The following is a 17,354-nucleotide window of genomic DNA, read 5'->3' on the forward strand; positions in this document are numbered from 1 at the left end:
CTCCCAGGAATACTATAAATTGCTCAGAATGGCTGGGGCTATGATATCTTAGAGTTATGAATAGGAGCATCATATGCAAGAGATATGCTTTGAACAGCAGATTGGATCTCCAAACTTCCCGAGCTAATTATTCTGTGGTTCTGTAATGTCCTCTGATTGCTCTGATTTCATATAAAAGGACAAAAATAACAGTATTGTAAATAAATTTTGCTACATTTTCTGATTTTTTATGTGTACGCTGAAATCAGACTGTATCATAAACATGAATCTGCAGAATTAACTTAGTTTAAAGGATGTTGTCCAGTTAATGGCTAGCATATTAAATGTTATTAACTGAGAGTCATTCTTTGTCAACTGAAAAAGTATGAGATATGAATCCCTCAGAAATTGAGAAAGTCTTAGCTCTTCCTCTTTGTCTTTTTGCTCACATTCTAGGAGCTACTGTTGAAACGATGCTGGAAAATATCAGCATCAAGACAGATGTATTTCCTCCCTCTCCAAGCAAAATACCCGATGTGCATTTCTTTTACAAGTAGGTAAAGCATACTGTTTTACTGGTATATCAACTCTCTTCATTTTTGTAAAGAAAACCAAATCTGTGAGGGAAGGTCTTTAAGCCACCTTTAATCTTTATCACTTTAATCAGCATCTGGCTGATACTGATTGGCATAGTGAAGAGTATGCCATATAATCAGCACAGTTGTTCACTCGAGTCTAAATTATACTTGATTGTAGAGAGTGATACAGAGCTTCGACTCATTCATGTGTCATTTCCAATGTCACATTCCTTTCTACAATGCCCACCTCACATTGTATGTTTTCTTTCACATTCATTCGTATTTATTTTGACATAAAAAAAAAAAAAAAAAAGATTTGACCAGGGTTAATAAAAAAGAATCTTCCAGCCTGCACAGTTACTAATATGCTTATTTTTCACTTTCCTCCATAAAGTGTCTCAGACTGGGTATGAATCAGCTTACATATCATCTCAATTAACATGTCCTCACATCGGTGTCTGCGGGTAAACTCAGTTTCCAGTGGACTCTGCAGCGTACTGATTCGCTCTTTAGGCTGTGTTGTCTTTATTGTTAGATCTTTTTTTACTATAACATTTTGGACAACTCGCCAACACTTGRCGAGTATGTGTCTGAACCTGCAGACTGAATTCCACACCATACATAACATACTCAAAGTACTTGGCCTACAATGCTCATCATGCTGGAATAGGGTTTTTTTTTTTTTTTTGGAATCCTCCGTGTCTTCTGCTATTTGAGGAAAATGTGGCACTCCGATTGGGTAAGGAGAGAGTCATCAAACCCTCCAACAACAATCCTAATGTCTTTATTTTCTTTAATAATTCTGTTCTATGGGCAGGTTTTTCCTTGGCTTAGCAGAATTCAAACTAGCCAGAAAACAGAACAGTTCYCTAGGTGGCATCTTAGAGCCCTTGAAAATTTAAATGATGCTATGAATCCTACCTTGTTTCCCTTGCTCCTTTATTTTCTTCTAGCTATCAGAGGCAAAAGCCTTGAGGTRCAGGGTATTTTTATAGTATTATAGAAGCATAAATATATGGTCATAGACCTATGAAGCAGCAACATATACATATTGCAGTGGTCGTGTTTTACTGACCACCCATTTTCCCTCTTGTTTCACATTAGGTCTTCAACCGTGACAACCTCCTGTGAAAACGGCCGTGCAACAGTAGTGACGATGAGATGCAACCCCAACAAACCTGGTCAAGGAGAACTTTCTGTGCCCAGGTATCTAATTATTTTTATCCTAATAGTGCCTAAAAGCCCTTTTCCCTCAGGTATCCTTTGCAAAACTCATTTATACTTAAATGCAATGAGACAATGAGAAGCGCTCCCCCAGAGAGCTCACTCATTTCTCCTAGGTGAAGGTCTTGCTTGCTTGTGTGTATATCACCTCCCAGTGGACCAGGTACTCTGTATTTAACCTACGCAGTGAGAGGGGCCAGAACTCAGGAAAGCTGTTAAAAACTTAAATTCAGAAGTGCCTTATGACAATATTTTTGTTTTCTGCAATTCTCATTCATTTCAAATCCTCATTTGCGTTTTTGACTTTGTGATTAAAGTTGCCTGGTCTGTAGTTTGAAAGTCAGTTTTTCTTCCTTGAACTGCAGCAGTGCCTGTGCATAAAACGATTTTTTAGGAAAAGAATAAGCTGTTTCAGGACCTATAAAATCTGCTTATTGCAATGCTTATTTGACTCTGACTCTGTCCAGGTGAAGTCTGATATGTATTTTGCATCCATACATCTTCAGTGATTTRGAAAAAAAAGACGATAGCAATCTTGATAAGATGGAGATGCACTAAAGGAGTTAGCTGCCTGAGGTTTGGGGGACTGTGATTCAGTTCAGTGCCAGGAATAACCTGTGTGATCCTAAGCCTGTCATTCAGTCCATGTGTGCCTCCAGTATATACTTGTAAAATTAGAAGGGTAGTTATCTTCCTCCCAGGCCATTATGTGTCATTATGTTAGATGATGCTTTTGAATTAATTGATACTAGAGGTTTTTCTCAGACACGGTGTTAAAGCATTGTGTGTTGGCAGAGAAGCCCCATGTTCTGAGCACAGTACTATGATGCCAGGCTAAGCAGCACTCTCAGACCTTGTAACCCCTTTGAATGTGCAGCACCAAGAAAGGTYTCCCTCTCATCTCCATCCTTGAGGTGAACCACATATGGTCACTGGAGTTTGTATTTGTGGCCCGTTTCACCAACTGTATTTCATTTGTCTGACCTRATTTTTCCTGTTACTCTGATTCAAGCGACTCCAAAAAGCTTCTTCCTTCCATAGCCCTTTTCCTACCTCTAAAAGCTTCTAGAGAAAGAACAGTAAAAGGATTAACATGCTTATCCTTTAGCAACAGCCTGTGATCTTTCAGAAGTTCCCCTCAGTCCTGCTAGCCTTCATTTTGCAGACAATTGTCTATGCCATCTGCTTCTCAGGTGATGGCTAAATAGTTGCTATTTGAAGGTTTCTGAAGATGTCTGCTCTATTTTCTTAGGGATGCACCAACAAAATGTACCGAGCAGCAAGCCACTATATAATCCCCTGGGTRTGAGTTCTTGCCTTCTAGTGTGGTATGTTAAATCCAAGGTTTATTGGGAATAACTTACCTTTAATAAGAGAGGTGTAATATCCCTCTTTTTCAAAATCGGGAATGTGGTCAGAAACTGCACTGAGCTGACATGACATGCCTTATGCAGTTCCTGTTGGTTCTCACTTACTAACCCTCTTTGATTAGCTCAGCAGTCAGGTAGCTGTTTTCAAACAGGGAGGTATCTGGTACAAGCCAAATAACAGCACACACAACTCCTTGATCCTCCAGGCATAGTGTTTAGTATCATGTGAAGTTGCAGCGTAAGATGAAAGAGGCAGAGGAGAAAGGTCTGTCAAAGGCCCTGTYACATACAGAGGAAAATATATTCCTTAATCCAGAGAGGAGAGTTCCCAGTTTTTCAAATTAAGGTAAACCAGAATAGATTTTTAGTTCTGTGGAATTGTTTCCATTCAAATGAGGAAAACAGATTTCCAGGTGATGTTAAAATGCCCTTTCAAATTAATTTTTCTCTATGGCTATTTTTCCCATTTACATAGCTGAAYTTTTTATTGATGGTTTTGTAGACATTTGGTTACTGCTGCTGTTAGAATTGATCTATCTGTCAGTAGCAAAGACTGAGTAAATGTCCTGGCATTGCCAGAACAATTTTGTTCTGTCCACTGAATACAAAATAGGGCCATTAGTCTTTCTTGGCCTAAGAGAAGCTGTTATCTAGTCATTAACTGTCGAACATTCTTCTAGTAATTACCCATGACAGCTCAAGTCCATTCCATATGGGTGAAATCACTCAGACGTCATTGCAACAGCAGGAATCAGACTGTAGCATTCACATAGAACAGTCAGATGGTGTAAGGAAGAGAGATAGAGGCATTCACTGGCCTTGCCTATGGTGGTGAAACATGGGAGCAGTTCTGCAGGTGTCCCAGGCTTGGTTCTTCCTGTTCTTTTCACTGTAGGTTCATAGGTAGTGCTCACCACTAGGAACTGCATGGCTATTTTACTCCTTTGACACCCAAAATCTGTTTTTGTATGAGAAAGTATTTTACAACCCGGGAAGTTTTTTCCCTCAGATTTTTCCATCTGCTGACTCAAACGGSATTTGCTCCTTTTTTTCTAATTACCATAAGCAATCTTCAGCAGCAGTATGTGATCCCAGATCATTTTGTAAGTGTCAGATAACTCAAACTTGCTCTTCTCCTAGCTCCTGCCCTGCTGGCACCTGTGACGGATGCACTTTCTACTTTGTGTGGGAAAGTGCAGAAGCTTGCCCTCTCTGCACAGAGCAAGATTACCATGAGATTGAGGGAGCCTGCAAGAAAGGATTTCAGGTATGGGACCAGCAGCTCAAAGTTGGGTGGGTTCATTTCTATATTACTTGGACATTGTTGAAATTTTGCATGCAAGCTGACATGCAAGTGCTGGTGGAGCTAAGGAATCTTGGTCCACAGTCTGAGCTGGTTGGGTGACAGCCCTTTTGGTGAGCTGCTATGTTAGGACTCAGGATTTCTGTTCCTGTGGCCGTATAGTCCCTGAGGAATTGCTTGCTTCTCTAGTGAAATATGGTAATGTCCTTTCACTGGTTCAGAACCATTCTGTTGATCAGTATCTCCTAGGTAAGTAGCAGATCTCTTCACAACTTATTCATAATCTTGTTCAGCCCAAGCTCTGTCAGAAAGGTACAGAATAGGAAACCCTTTCTGGCTTATGAGAACCTGTAGCCACTATCCAGAGAATCTCAGCTGAGCTTGAACACCTGAAATATGTATATTGATTTGCTTCTTATAGAAATGATATATAACCTTTCTATCTCAAAACACCTTGTTTTTATATCAGAATACTTCTCCATTTTCCTACTAATGGTCTCATTTTTCAGTCTTCTCTATTTTTCATTTGAAAGGAAACCTTGTATGTGTGGAATGAACCAAAGCAGTGCATTAAAGGGGTTCCTTTGCCAGAGAAAAGGACAAACACTTGTGAAACAGTAGATTTTTGGCTAAAAGTTGGAGCTGGTGTTGGTGCTTTCACAGCAGTTCTGCTCATAGCCTTGACCTGTTATTTTTGGAAGAAGAATCAGAAGTAAGTACTATGAACTGTGTTCCATATAAAAGTAAGCTAAAAGCTCAGTGTAGTCAAAATCTGATAGAATGGCATTTCAAATATCTGTCCTTATAGCAGAATAGATGAGAAATAGTGCGTTAGATCAGTCCATTAATCCACCTAGCTGAAGTTTCTTCTGCCAACAATGGGCTATCAAAAATGCTAACAAGTGAAGTATAGAAAGTCTATGGTAATTTGTTATCAGATAACTTCCCAATAGGAATTTTCTTTTCAACTCCTGAGAATTTGAGGTTGACCTTAAGTCCTAAAGCAACATGGCTTCATCAAGGACTGTGAACCAAAATAATGTTCTTTGAATTGAAGTCATACTTTTAATTGTGTTACAGCACTGATTATATTCTGCTTAAGTTGTGTTTTGGCAGTATATGTCTGGTGTATAGCAGAAAGATCGATGTTACTCAGACTAGACATACTGACTATTTCTCAACCCTATTGTCTTCTGCCTCCTAAACCTCCTGCCAAAAATCTTCAAATCATTATTCCACTCTTATGGGATTTCATTCCCTCATGGTACCTCCAGATCATTCAAACTCAAACTCTAGCTTCATACTCCCCTTCTGCATTGCACTGTTGTCCATCTCTCATCTGAACCATAGACACTTTGGACAGATCTGTTTCCCCCAGCCAGCACACAGGTAACTCTTCCTCATTCAGGAAATCCTCACACATGTTCAAAAGTTTGGAAATTCTGAAGTACCTACTTCTGGCCTTTTCGATCTTTTATTAAGGCTTCAAAGGATTCACCAGTAATTTGGAGAGTAAAAACTAGATGTATACTATTCTCATTAATTTTTTTTTCATAATTAAAAGTACAGTAAATACCTTGTTAATAAATATGTGAAAAGTTTCAGGTAATCTAATATGTGAAAACCTTGAATATGTGACATTTGTAAAAAAATATCTGTCTGGCTTTATATCTTCAGGTTGGAGTATAAGTATTCTAAATTAGTCATGACAGCAAATTCAAAAGAGTGTGAGCTACCAGCTGCTGACAGCTGTGCTATAATGGAAGGAGAAGATAATGAAGAAGAAATAGTATACTCAAATAAACAGTCACTACTGGGGAAGCTCAAGTCCTTGGCAACAAAAGTGAGTAGCAATTATTGCCATTAATTCTAAAGAGTAATTATTACCATTATTTATTTATCAGTGGACATGATGAGGCCACAGTGCTAATTTGAGCAGTGCTTTATGTACACTCCTGACCACTCATCAGACAGTCCATAGTCGTTCTGTTGAAATCCACTGTATGGTGCATGGGAAGAAATGTTGTACGCATTGAGGAAAAGCTCTCTCTTCCACAGAGAGATTTCAATAGTGTTCAGTTTTGCTGAAGAGTTTTATTTCAAAATAGGAAGGAAGGTTTCTTAAATATGTAACAAAAATCTTTTTTTTTTTTAAATTAATTCCTTGTTTCTTGTCCAAAAAATATTTCAGAATTTTGAATTTTAAAATCTATTCTTGTGTCCCATATTTTTTCTTCTGCATTTGAATATAATATAATGAAATCCTGTGTGACTCCTTTATTTTTCCCCAATTTTTCTCTTCTTTTAGCTCTTTTACTTGCTTATTAGACTATTTTCCTTTACCCACACTACTTGTTCCCCAAATCTCCCTCCTAGGAAATGCTGTAATTAGACAACTAATACGCAGAACTTCACCCCGATCACAGCTTGAATATTTTCCCCATAAAATCAATATTATTTCTTGCAGACAGGCAGAAATGCAATGTTAGGAATATGAAAATATAAATAAAATCAAATCACATCAATTTTTGTGGCAGTGTTCCAAAAATGAAAGTTGATTCCATTTTAAATGGAATGTGACTGAAATACTGATTTTTTTTTTCTGTGTGTTCAGTGGCTCGACTGGCTGTGATTTAGCGTAATGACCAGTGCAGGGTGATGTTTTGCTCTCCGTTTGATAACTGTAACAGCTTTGCCGATTCCATTTGCAGCACCAGCCACCGGCTCCTTCCTGATTAGAAGAAAATAGATGAAGGTCTGGGAGAAGTGGGTTTTTTTTTTTTTTTCCTTTCTGTAAAGTAAGCTTTAGTACTCCAGCATTCAGCCCACTTGAATGCTTATTTGGACTCAAAGACTTTCTTTAAGTCCTTGTATCCATTTTAGTGGGCTTCCTGAGTATTTTTTCCTTTTTAAATAAGCCTGTCAGATTTTTCTAAGCTGCTTCCTTTTTTTCCTGATAGATGATCATAGCTGGCAAACTTGGCTTCCAGAACCTCATTAGCTTACTGAAATCTATGTCCTGTATCCCTGCAGATAACTGGAATTTAGTAATATATTTCTCCAAAACAAATGTTGCAGGCATCATTTTTTTTAATGCAAAAGATGAGCAAATTCATCTCCTGCTGCATTTGCATGTAAGATACAGGGGAAAAAAAAGTATATAGAGGAAAAAGGGGCAGAAAAAGAGAGGAAATGTAGACTGAGAAATAAAGAAAAGCTTTAAATATCTTAACTATATGTTCAAGCTTTGAGCAGTGACATTTCTAGAGGCAAAGCATGTCAATGAAGCTATTGGCAGTTCTAAGTTCATAAGAAATTCAGAGACAGATCTATAAAATACATATATAACTATATATATATATATATATATAGTTATTTTAATGGTATTTTTGATGGGGATATAGAAATTAAACAATTATCAAACTGCATCAGATCTGAGATTGTTCTAGTCCAGTCTTTTGTCTCCAGCATAACAACAGCAGACTCTTTGGAGGAAGAAAAATATACTCTGCTGAAGGCGTGTATAGGACAATTTTTTCCCTACTCTTTCTCACCTCTGTCCTAAAGCCCAGCAGAGATTGTTTCAAAAACCAGACCATTGAGTTTAGTTTAATATCATTTTCAAAATGTTTCTCAACATTAACAGGTGTATAAGGTGGGCACACAAAACAAGAACTGGCACAGTCTAACGAGTACTTTCACTCTCCCTTTTTCATTCCCTTCTCCTGTGCGGGCTCTTGGGTTGTCCATTCACACCATGATTTGTCTGTCCACACTTCATAGCCTAATACTCATTGGTTAAATTGTCTCATGCATCACCCAGAGAGTAGAATCAGAAATATCAATCCTCCAATCCTGATACTTAAGATAGCAGAGGCTCTGTGGTCTTATATACTCTTTTTGTCCTATGAATTTTCCAAAAGAGGAGCTGGGATGGGAATCAAGGCAGTGATGCTCACACTCACAGGTCTTGCTCTACATATTTCATTAATGTAACAATCAAATTGATAAGTAATAATAACCATACATATAATTGTCTTGCATCTTCCCTGCTCTGGCTATCTGTCTTGTGCCATGAATAAGGAATACCAAACCTTGAAAAAAGATGTGTTCTCTTTTGCTTCTTGATGGAATTTTGATGATTGTGCACTTTTTACAGAATGACTAGCGTTATTAAACAGTATTAACAATATTAAACAATAAAGGGCCAAAATCTGGTTTTAGTTACTTAGGTACAACCAAAATGAAGTCTTTGGCAGGAGCCCTACTGGAGCTTTTAGGAGAAGAACTATTTCTATCAACCTCTGGAGTGAATTTAAGGACTCCTGGCTGATGGGAACCTCTCTTTTCCATTGCAGGAAAAAGAAGATCATTTTGAATCTGTTCAGCTGAAATCTTCAAGATCCCAGAATATATGAAGAATTAATGCTGCCTTCAAAGAAACAAACCTGATTTCTATTTTTACAGGACCATATTTTAAACATATTCTGGCACACATTGTAATGGTGGTCTCAGTGAGAAACGCTAAGCCATTTGGGAGGAAAGAAGACAGGAAGCAAACCAGAAAATTGGATTGCCTTATCATGTTATTGAATAACTTGCCAAAAAGAAAAAGAAAAAAAAAGGAAAAATTGAAGCAGATGCTTGGATTCCATACTGGGAATGAAATTCAACTCAGGAAGAGATATACATTCTGCAAATAACATGATTTTTTGCATTCACCTAGGCATTGCTCAGGCATGCCAAATGATTTATAGGTACCTTTAATTTTCTATCACTCCTTCTACGCATATTCATAAGCAATGAGTTTCAGAGAAGCCTGAACCTCCTGCAAAGGTTGTGCATTGTCCTTTAGTAGCATAACTGTGAGTTTCTTTTAAAATCAAAATAATAAATGGTACTTGAAAGAGTCTCAGGTGAGTTTTGAGCTTTGGAGAATGTTTATGCTCTGAAGGACTGGGTGATCTGTGCTGAGTTCAATGCAAGAATCATGATTATGAATCTGCAAGTTGGATCCGTTCTGATGCCTAAATCACAAAAAAWTGGGGCTGAGGTACAAGCTGCTGTTGAATTTAAATGTGTTTACAGCAGCTGTATGAATTGTAGGACTTGATCCCTGAGTTTACAGGTAGTGGCAGGCTCAAATTCTATAAAGACTAGGAAAGTGATRCCTGTAGTGCAAACTGCATCTCTACTTCTCTGTGGAAGTTTGTCCTTTGGAGAGAGGTTGGGGGCAGTTTTGGTAACCTCCCTTGGGCTACCACTACATTACCTTCTCCTGGAGTGCAAGCCTACGGAGACTACGGAGGGGAAGCACAGACCTCTGCTTCTGGGGCTGCAGAATGAGCTTCATCAGTTGAAGGGCTTAGGAATACTCAAATGTCTCTATGCCAAGGACCAGGTGAGGAATGAGGGCAGATGCCTAGCAGAGTTTAATGGAAGTTGCACACTCATGCAGCTTAGCATCTAAATGCTTTCTGCTGCCAATGCAAGTAACTGCATTTAAATGAGGGCAAAAACTGATGCCTTGAAAAGTGGAGACTACGTGGAATTGCTCATAATGTGACATTATAAGCATGTGATCTTCATAATACCCTGTGTAATCATTTCCTGAAATTCCCGTTGAGGTTGAACTCAAAGGAATCTAAAACTTAGGCAAAAAAAAAAAGCCTGAGTAATATGCAGTAATTCTATAGACTTAGGAGAAAATGAGGAACAAATCTTGTCTTGACCTCTAGTCAGACTCATATTTCCATTATATTAAAATTATGTGGATTGTGGAATGCATCAAAAACTTCAGAAACGTCAGATGGACATAGATGGTGTTTTTATTATTAAAAAAATATAGATTTKTTTATCTTATATGACTGAGCTACATCTATTAATAAAACAGGGCCCACTCAAGTAAATTATAATTCACTTTTTTTCTGCATTCTAAATATTTTATTACACTACACATGTGGACAAAAAATTCTGAAGTTTTGACTTTTTTCATTTGGGAAAATTCAAATCAGTTGCTTTATATCTCCAGGCACAGAACACAGGCTTTGCTCTTTTGATGGGAAATACTTCAGGCATCTTAATAGAAGTGGTGTATATTTTTTTTTCTCTTGAAAAGGCACTTCACTTTCCCAACAAAGATTTTTGTGGGGTATTGTTGAATGTATATTAAATACACATTCCTTTTTGTATATTTTGTACCATTGCACTCTTATTATTGTACATTGTGTTTGTYGTCATGATGTCATTTATAAATGGTTGTCAAAGATTATATGCTCATGGAGTAAATGATAATGGCTTTGGGATTTCACTTCTTAGATCTTTTATGAAGGAGGGTTTTTATGTTGTTGATTTTTATTCAAATAGTGTGCTGTAGCATCAAAGAAATATATCTGATGGGCATTCATAAAATAAAGTGAAAATATATTTCAAATTTTGGACTTGAGATGTTTGGGTAGCGCTACAGCCTTTCTGAACATGGCTACTCTACACTTGTGGTTAGGACTGTAGAACTTTTCACTGCCATGAAATTGCATCTGTGTACATCTGATTTTACTTTTTTTTTCTTCTCTATTCATACATTTTTCAAGCCATAGTTGCAATTCATCTTCCAAAACATTTTTTCTCCTTTCATCTTTGAACGTATTTTTCTGCAGTTTCAAAATGCCTTAATTTTTATGAATTGTATTTCACTTCAGTTAATAACACAAAGGATCTGTTTTGTTCTGTTTTGTTCTTACCCTTCCCCTTTAGTTTGCCAGTCAGGTAGAAAATGGCCATTGCTTGTCAGCTCCCATAGACTTTATTGTACAAACCTTCTCAGATCTGGTTTCAAATATTTTGTTATTCAAAACAAGAATTTCTTAAATACTTGGTATATTTGGTGTGATAACATAGTAGGATACCAACCAACATTGTAGACTTTATTTACTTTTAAATAAGAAAATGGCATTTTCCAAAAATTAAAAAAGTTTAAACTGCCATATTTTAGCTGACTTTTGCTATTATTTTCTTTCTGCTAAAGACACAGTAGGAAGTGGAGGTTATTTCCATTTTCCCATAAAAGGTACATTTTGGAAGTCTTTTACACTTCATTAAGAAATCTGCTGTCTGTGACCTCTTCTAGAACCCTGCCAAATTATGCTTACAGCAGYCTCTCCTTTTCTCCCTCATGAAGTTACACCAGAAACTGTTATTTGATGCCATAAAACAATGTGAATGAGTCTGTTATGTGTTCAGTTGATTAAATGGAATGCATTTTCTTGTTGCATTTGCATGCTTTTCTTTGAAATCCAGAGTCAAGCAATTGAATCTCTTTGAAGATTAAGCACATTTTAGTGGTGTCYCTGTATAAATTATTGGCAAATTAAGCAGAATGTGTCTCAGCTTTGACAGTGCTTGCTAGGGGATATTGTGCAAAGATTATATTTTATCTTAGTTCTGATTATGTTGTTTGGTGTTTGTAGCATATAATACGATTAATGTGGAGTCCGTTTGCGGGGAGAAAGTAAGTTTCTTAGACCAACGAAAAGTTATTGGGTATTTTCAAGTAGTTATCACCCCTGTTCAAAGAGAAGATTTTAATGTTTGCTCTTTTTATTGGAAAAAAAAAAGACATTCTGGGACTCTCCATATATAAAGGGGTAATTTTGCAGTATTCAGTTTCCTTGGCTTGTCATAGTTGTCAGTACTACTTGTGAAAGAGAGACACTTAGCTGTTAAATCAGAAAAGGCAGCAGCAAATGTTGTCACCTAGAAGCCAGTGCTTGGCTCATCTCCAGCAGTGGCCAGCACAACACAGAAGTAAAACATCTTCATCACAGAAGTAAAAGCAACTACAACAGACACCAGCATTCCAATGAGGATGAAATTTCTCCTAAGCTAAGAATGCTACTGACTAGTGTCCATGTCCTGAAACACAGATGACTTAAAAATTTATTTTAACTAATGTAATAGTGGTTGATAACATGTAAGAATCCTGAAAAGTTCTGATCTCTTTGGCATTCTTGACTCTTAATTCTTTCCCCTCATACACTAATTTAATTGAATCATAGAAACTCTCAGTTTCTATTTCTTTCTGCTTTTGAGCACATTAGAATCATACTTCTTTGACAAGAAAATATGAAGATAGGAGCAGAGGAAAGGTTTGACAGGTCAAGCTCATTCTGMAGTATGTCAGGGGTATCACAGCAGAAGGTTACTTCCCCCAGCATCCTGGTGGAAATACATCATGCTGAGTAAGTGTGGCAGGGATGCCTTGCTTTGAGGCACTGTAGTAATTTTGTATTCATATAACTCATGGTAATTATGTTGTTGCTGTTTCTGTTGATGTTTAACCATTTCTGTTGATTTAATAGATGCTCTTTTGTTGGTGTGACATAGGTTTGTTGGACACATGGAAGCAATCTTTGGGAGCTAGGCATTTCTTCCATCACAGGTGAAATCCATTGCTCTGTGCTTCCATTTTTGTTGCTCCTCCAGGATTTCATAGATTTACAGGCATTGATGATGGTTTAATAATAATACTTTCTAAAAGCTTTGCTAGGCTTGGAGGACTGTGTTTTTTGGAAGGCAATGGACTTCACAGAAAACTGACTTAAAATGGCAATGTACCAGGAAGTCACATTAGGACAATGTTTTTTTCACGGTAGTGTTTTTTTCATCTCATTCTACACACTCTAATGTCATTATCTGTCTTCTTTATTGTTGCTGACAATGGAAGTGTAAGAAGGAAAGTGACACTTTTGGGGAGAGAAGAGACCCTTCCTGACTGCCCTTTCCTTAGGGRCAAGAGAGTCAATATGCTCGACCTTCCATAGCTCCTACATACCTTCACTTTCTACTCATCCCCTTCTTATTGCAAGAACAGTGGATTTTCTTGCCTTCAAAATTCAGTCAAAACTTTAAAAACTTCCCTACCAAAACAACAACAAGGACTTTCTTTTTTGAGAGTGACTGTTCAGCCAGTAAGTACAAAACCACCAGTTATTTACAAATCTTTCTGTGCTCGTGGTTTGTTCTAGAGAATTAAAGTGCTCTAAGATTACTGTTCCTGAACAACCAAACTTTTCTGCAGCCTGCAGTGAAGCATCATTGAAGCTGGAGTAGGATTTGCTCTTTTCCTCCCTGTTTCTGCCCGTCTGGTGCATGCAGTGTTTGGAGTGGTGCTCTGACCCTTTAGGATAGACATGCTAGGAGCACCCATGCACTATGGTGAGTTGCTCCAGGTGAATCTCTACTTATGATGGAAGCCATAAAAAGAGTAGAAGGGATTTATGCCCTAAGACCAGGTTTTATACTGATGGAAAATAGAACTATAAACTATTTAGAACAGAGAAGCTCAAATGAGGATGTGAGGCAACAGTAAAAGCAAAAAACGATAAACAAACGCACAGGTATTTCCCCTTTGCCCTTGTAACATAGGTTATACAGAATTTTGGAAAACCTTCTGTATGACTGATTAGTAAGTATTTCCTTGTGTTAGTAAATATTTCTTCTTTTTGCACAGCTAAGTTCAGAAATTGGGCAGCTTAAATTTAACCATGTTGACTGAATAGAGTAAAGAAATCAGCAGTACCTGCCAAACAGGGTGTGAAGCTTCTCTCACCTTGAAGTACCTTGGTAGTATTCTTCATGTGTTTGTTGAGATTTAGTAACCTGCCCATTGCAGAAGGGAGGATGATGAAGAAAAACAAAGTTTTGGCCCCTGCCTTCTGACACCCACCAAACTAAAGGGCCTACCTAGCTTTCTCTTTATCACTCTAGCACTGGATCTGCTGGATTTTGCTAGCACTGGATCTAGCACTGGATTTTGCTCTAAGGCAAAATAGCACGCTTTCCTCCTTCATCACGCGGCATAAAAGGAAGGTCATTTTTCCCAAGGCAGAAAGAGGATTTTCCCGATATTAAAAGCCAGCATAGCACTCGAGCTTATGTTCACAGCCCCTTTCAAAGCGTGAGTCCTGCTCCAGAGATTTTCATGTCACTGTGATGTGGGCAAAGTTACAACTAGACTTTGAAATTAGAATTCTGTTTCATTTTTCTGCACTTGGCACTGGATTACTTGAAGCATCAGGAAGTAATCTGCATCCCTTGAAATTCAAAGGAAAGAACTGAAAAACTTTCAAGACAAGCATTCACACACAGGCATTGGGTTGTTTACTCATTAGAGATATTGCATTGAATGAAAACCATGGGGTAGTAAGGATCTCTTCTGATATAAATTAGCTTCAGTGATGATAATTTAGATTCTAGGAATGTGATTCACCTAACACAATGCCTTTATTTATTTATTTGTTTATTGGTGTAGACTATGTTATCTGAGCTAGCTGTGTTTGGAATGATTCATCTATTTATCTCCATTAAGTATAAAGGGAAAATAGGTTGACTGTTGCATATGTAGCTATATAAAGTGGACAGTAAATGTTAAGTGAGATRCATCCCACACTGGTTTTCATTTTCGATTAAAATTGAAAAGAAATTCTCCCTGCCTTGGGTGTTTTTAAGAATCCCATAAACCTACTGAACATGAAGGAAAAGGTAGCTTAACTATTTGCCATATAAAGTGTCTTAATCCACAAAAAATCATAGATTGTCAGACTAATGTAACTGAGGCGCTTTAAGGGGTCTTGATTTAGAAAGCAAGATTCCCATCCTCCCTAAAATGCTGTGTTTCAAGGTAAGAATCAAGCCCAAAGTATTATGCACTGCAGGGTTTGTAGTGAGAGAGAAGGTGAATGATGGGCTCTGCACAGAATGAGAGCTACGAAATTCCAATTTGTGGGAATGGCACAAAAATTTCAGCAGTAGACATCTCCATGCTACTAAGGCTTAAATGGGTATTTGTGTAGCCGACAGCAGAAGTGCAAACATAGAGAGATCTTCCTTGGTAGACGCATAGGTGTGAAAAAAAATTGGACAACTAGCAATTGTAAGAATGCACATCTTTAATTCTGGCATTCAAAATTACAGCTGTTTCCTTTGCCAGCTTAAAGCTTTTCAGAAATGTGAAGTCTGCATGTAGAGCTGGGTTCCCACAAACTTGCACTTCCAGCAGTGTGTACCTTCCGACTCTGCCTTTCAAGCCTCAGTGATGCTGTCTTTGAAGTCAATGAGAATTTTGCTATTGCTTAGTTGGAGCGAGATCAATGAGACGAGCCCTTAGGTGCATATGCCCAGGCACATTAATCAAAGCAGTGTTTGTTTCCTTAATGACTTATTGGACCCAGCAGAAGAGAGGATTTCAGATTTGTTTCAATAGAAGGAAGGAGGCACTCAGTATGCAGTTTTAAAGTCAGATTTCAGAGTTAATCTGCAATTGTCTAAGTAGCTGGTATGTGCATCTCAGATTGTTTGGTTTGAATGCAAAGCTTACCTCAGAGGTGTGTAAATTTCTGCTGGATTTCTCTTTTGTGACTTTTTTTGGTCCTTGTGTCTCTGCGGAGCTCCAATTACGTTTCATAGCCCTAGTGATGCAGACAAACTGAACCAGCTGTGTCCTTGCTAGAGGTATAAACAATCTTAGCTAATGTTCTGGCAGATTTTCTTCCATCTTTTTGCCAGCCTAATCTAAAATCTCCTTATTTTTATATTCTAACAGTCTATTGGTGTGCACAACAGCATTAAATCATGGCAAATGAGTGAAGCAATGATCAAAAAATGACAGCTTTTGGTAATATCTCATTGAGATGCAATTAGGTAGGTCATAAAATAGAAATATGAAGATGCTTTAAAAAACATTTTCACTTTTGGAAATAACTCTGTTTCTTAATAATAAAAAGATCACTTGAGATGATATAATAAGGTGTTTGCTTTTTTTCTTTTCTTTTTTTTTTTACTAAAAGAGTGGGAGTTTATACTTAGCCATGATGAAGCATTTATCATAAGCAGCAGAGTGGGGCTGTGCATATCATACAATTTAGATTCTGTAGCATCGGTACACATTCAAACATATGTACATACACACATATACTAGAGGCTTTTTATCCTCTTTACCTACTCTAGGGAAATCCTCTCATAAATATAATGAACTTGAGGGAAGAAGAAACAAAAATAAAACCATGCTGAAAAATTTTTACCTTTTTATTATTGGTACCCTTACATTAATACTGCTGTTTTGTGCTGAGAAAACCAATCTGTTACACGTAAGGTAACTGTAATATACAACATAGAAATGCAGTCTAAGTTAATTACAACAAGGAACTACAAAAAAAGTTCGTAGGAAAGAAGTCACCTAACATTGCAACTGTGCTTGCAACAAATCACTCCCTTACTGTAGGACTATGCACATTGTGAACCATGGTTATTTACATGTCCCTTACAACTGTTAACAACAGAAGGGCTAAAATCAGTCTAAAAAGTTCCAGAACATCACTATATACTGTACAATCCTCAAAAATAATTTATTATACTGTTTCTAAAAAAAGGAACTATTCTGTTTTCTTGTGATTTTTTTTTCTCATTTTTTTTTTCAGATTGCACAACATGTGCAAAATTTTGCCTAACAGTCTAAAAACTCAAGAATTGAACTGCAAGTCACAATCACAGGGATGAGGTGGTGGAGTCCAGAACTTCCCTTCCATTGCAGACAGTGGGAACATACATACTAGCAGATGCTGAAAGAGAAAGAGAAGGGAAAATGAGTCAACTTTAGGGAAGGACCGACCAGTAACATCTGGATTCAAATTCTTGTTATCTGGATCATCTCATCTAGCCTAATTAAGATGGCTAGTAAAGATTCACTGAGGTTGGCTGCGTCAGCAGTGGAGCTAATACTTGCATCTCTGCAAGACAAGTCAGATCTTACATAGGCTGAAACATCCCCAGGAGGAAGCTGATTTCTCTTTGCTAACTGTTGAGTGAATCTAGGTAGGGTGATGAAACTTCTCCAAGAGTGTCTAA

At 37.5% G+C, this 17,354-nt stretch overlaps 2 protein-coding genes across 3 annotated transcripts in view; one reads left to right on the forward strand and one right to left on the reverse strand.

Annotated features, from left to right (window-relative positions):
• The window catches only part of KIAA1324L (KIAA1324 like), a 46,322-nt gene extending 35,349 nt beyond the window's left edge, over positions 1 to 10,973 (forward strand). The window contains exons 16-21 of the mRNA XM_026033284.1: positions 436 to 532; positions 1,662 to 1,763; positions 4,292 to 4,418; positions 4,988 to 5,166; positions 6,132 to 6,297; positions 8,813 to 10,973. Coding sequence (XP_025889069.1) covers positions 436 to 532; positions 1,662 to 1,763; positions 4,292 to 4,418; positions 4,988 to 5,166; positions 6,132 to 6,297; positions 8,813 to 8,872 — 731 coding nt within the window. The 3' untranslated portion in view covers positions 8,873 to 10,973. The remainder of the gene's footprint in view (positions 1 to 435; positions 533 to 1,661; positions 1,764 to 4,291; positions 4,419 to 4,987; positions 5,167 to 6,131; positions 6,298 to 8,812) is intronic.
• Positions 10,974 to 16,665: 5,692 nt separating this feature from the next.
• Positions 16,666 to 17,354, reverse strand: part of GRM3 (glutamate metabotropic receptor 3) — a 101,973-nt gene continuing 101,284 nt past the window's right edge. For both annotated transcript variants that reach the window (XM_026033265.1, XM_026033266.1), the window contains exon 6: positions 16,666 to 17,068. In XM_026033265.1, coding sequence (XP_025889050.1) covers positions 16,995 to 17,068 — 74 coding nt within the window. In that variant the 3' untranslated portion in view covers positions 16,666 to 16,994. The remainder of the gene's footprint in view (positions 17,069 to 17,354) is intronic.

This window comes from Nothoprocta perdicaria, unplaced genomic scaffold (genome assembly GCF_003342845.1).
Source record: "Nothoprocta perdicaria isolate Ctin4 unplaced genomic scaffold, notPer1 scaffold_127, whole genome shotgun sequence".
Taxonomy (NCBI): Eukaryota; Metazoa; Chordata; class Aves; order Tinamiformes; family Tinamidae; genus Nothoprocta; species Nothoprocta perdicaria.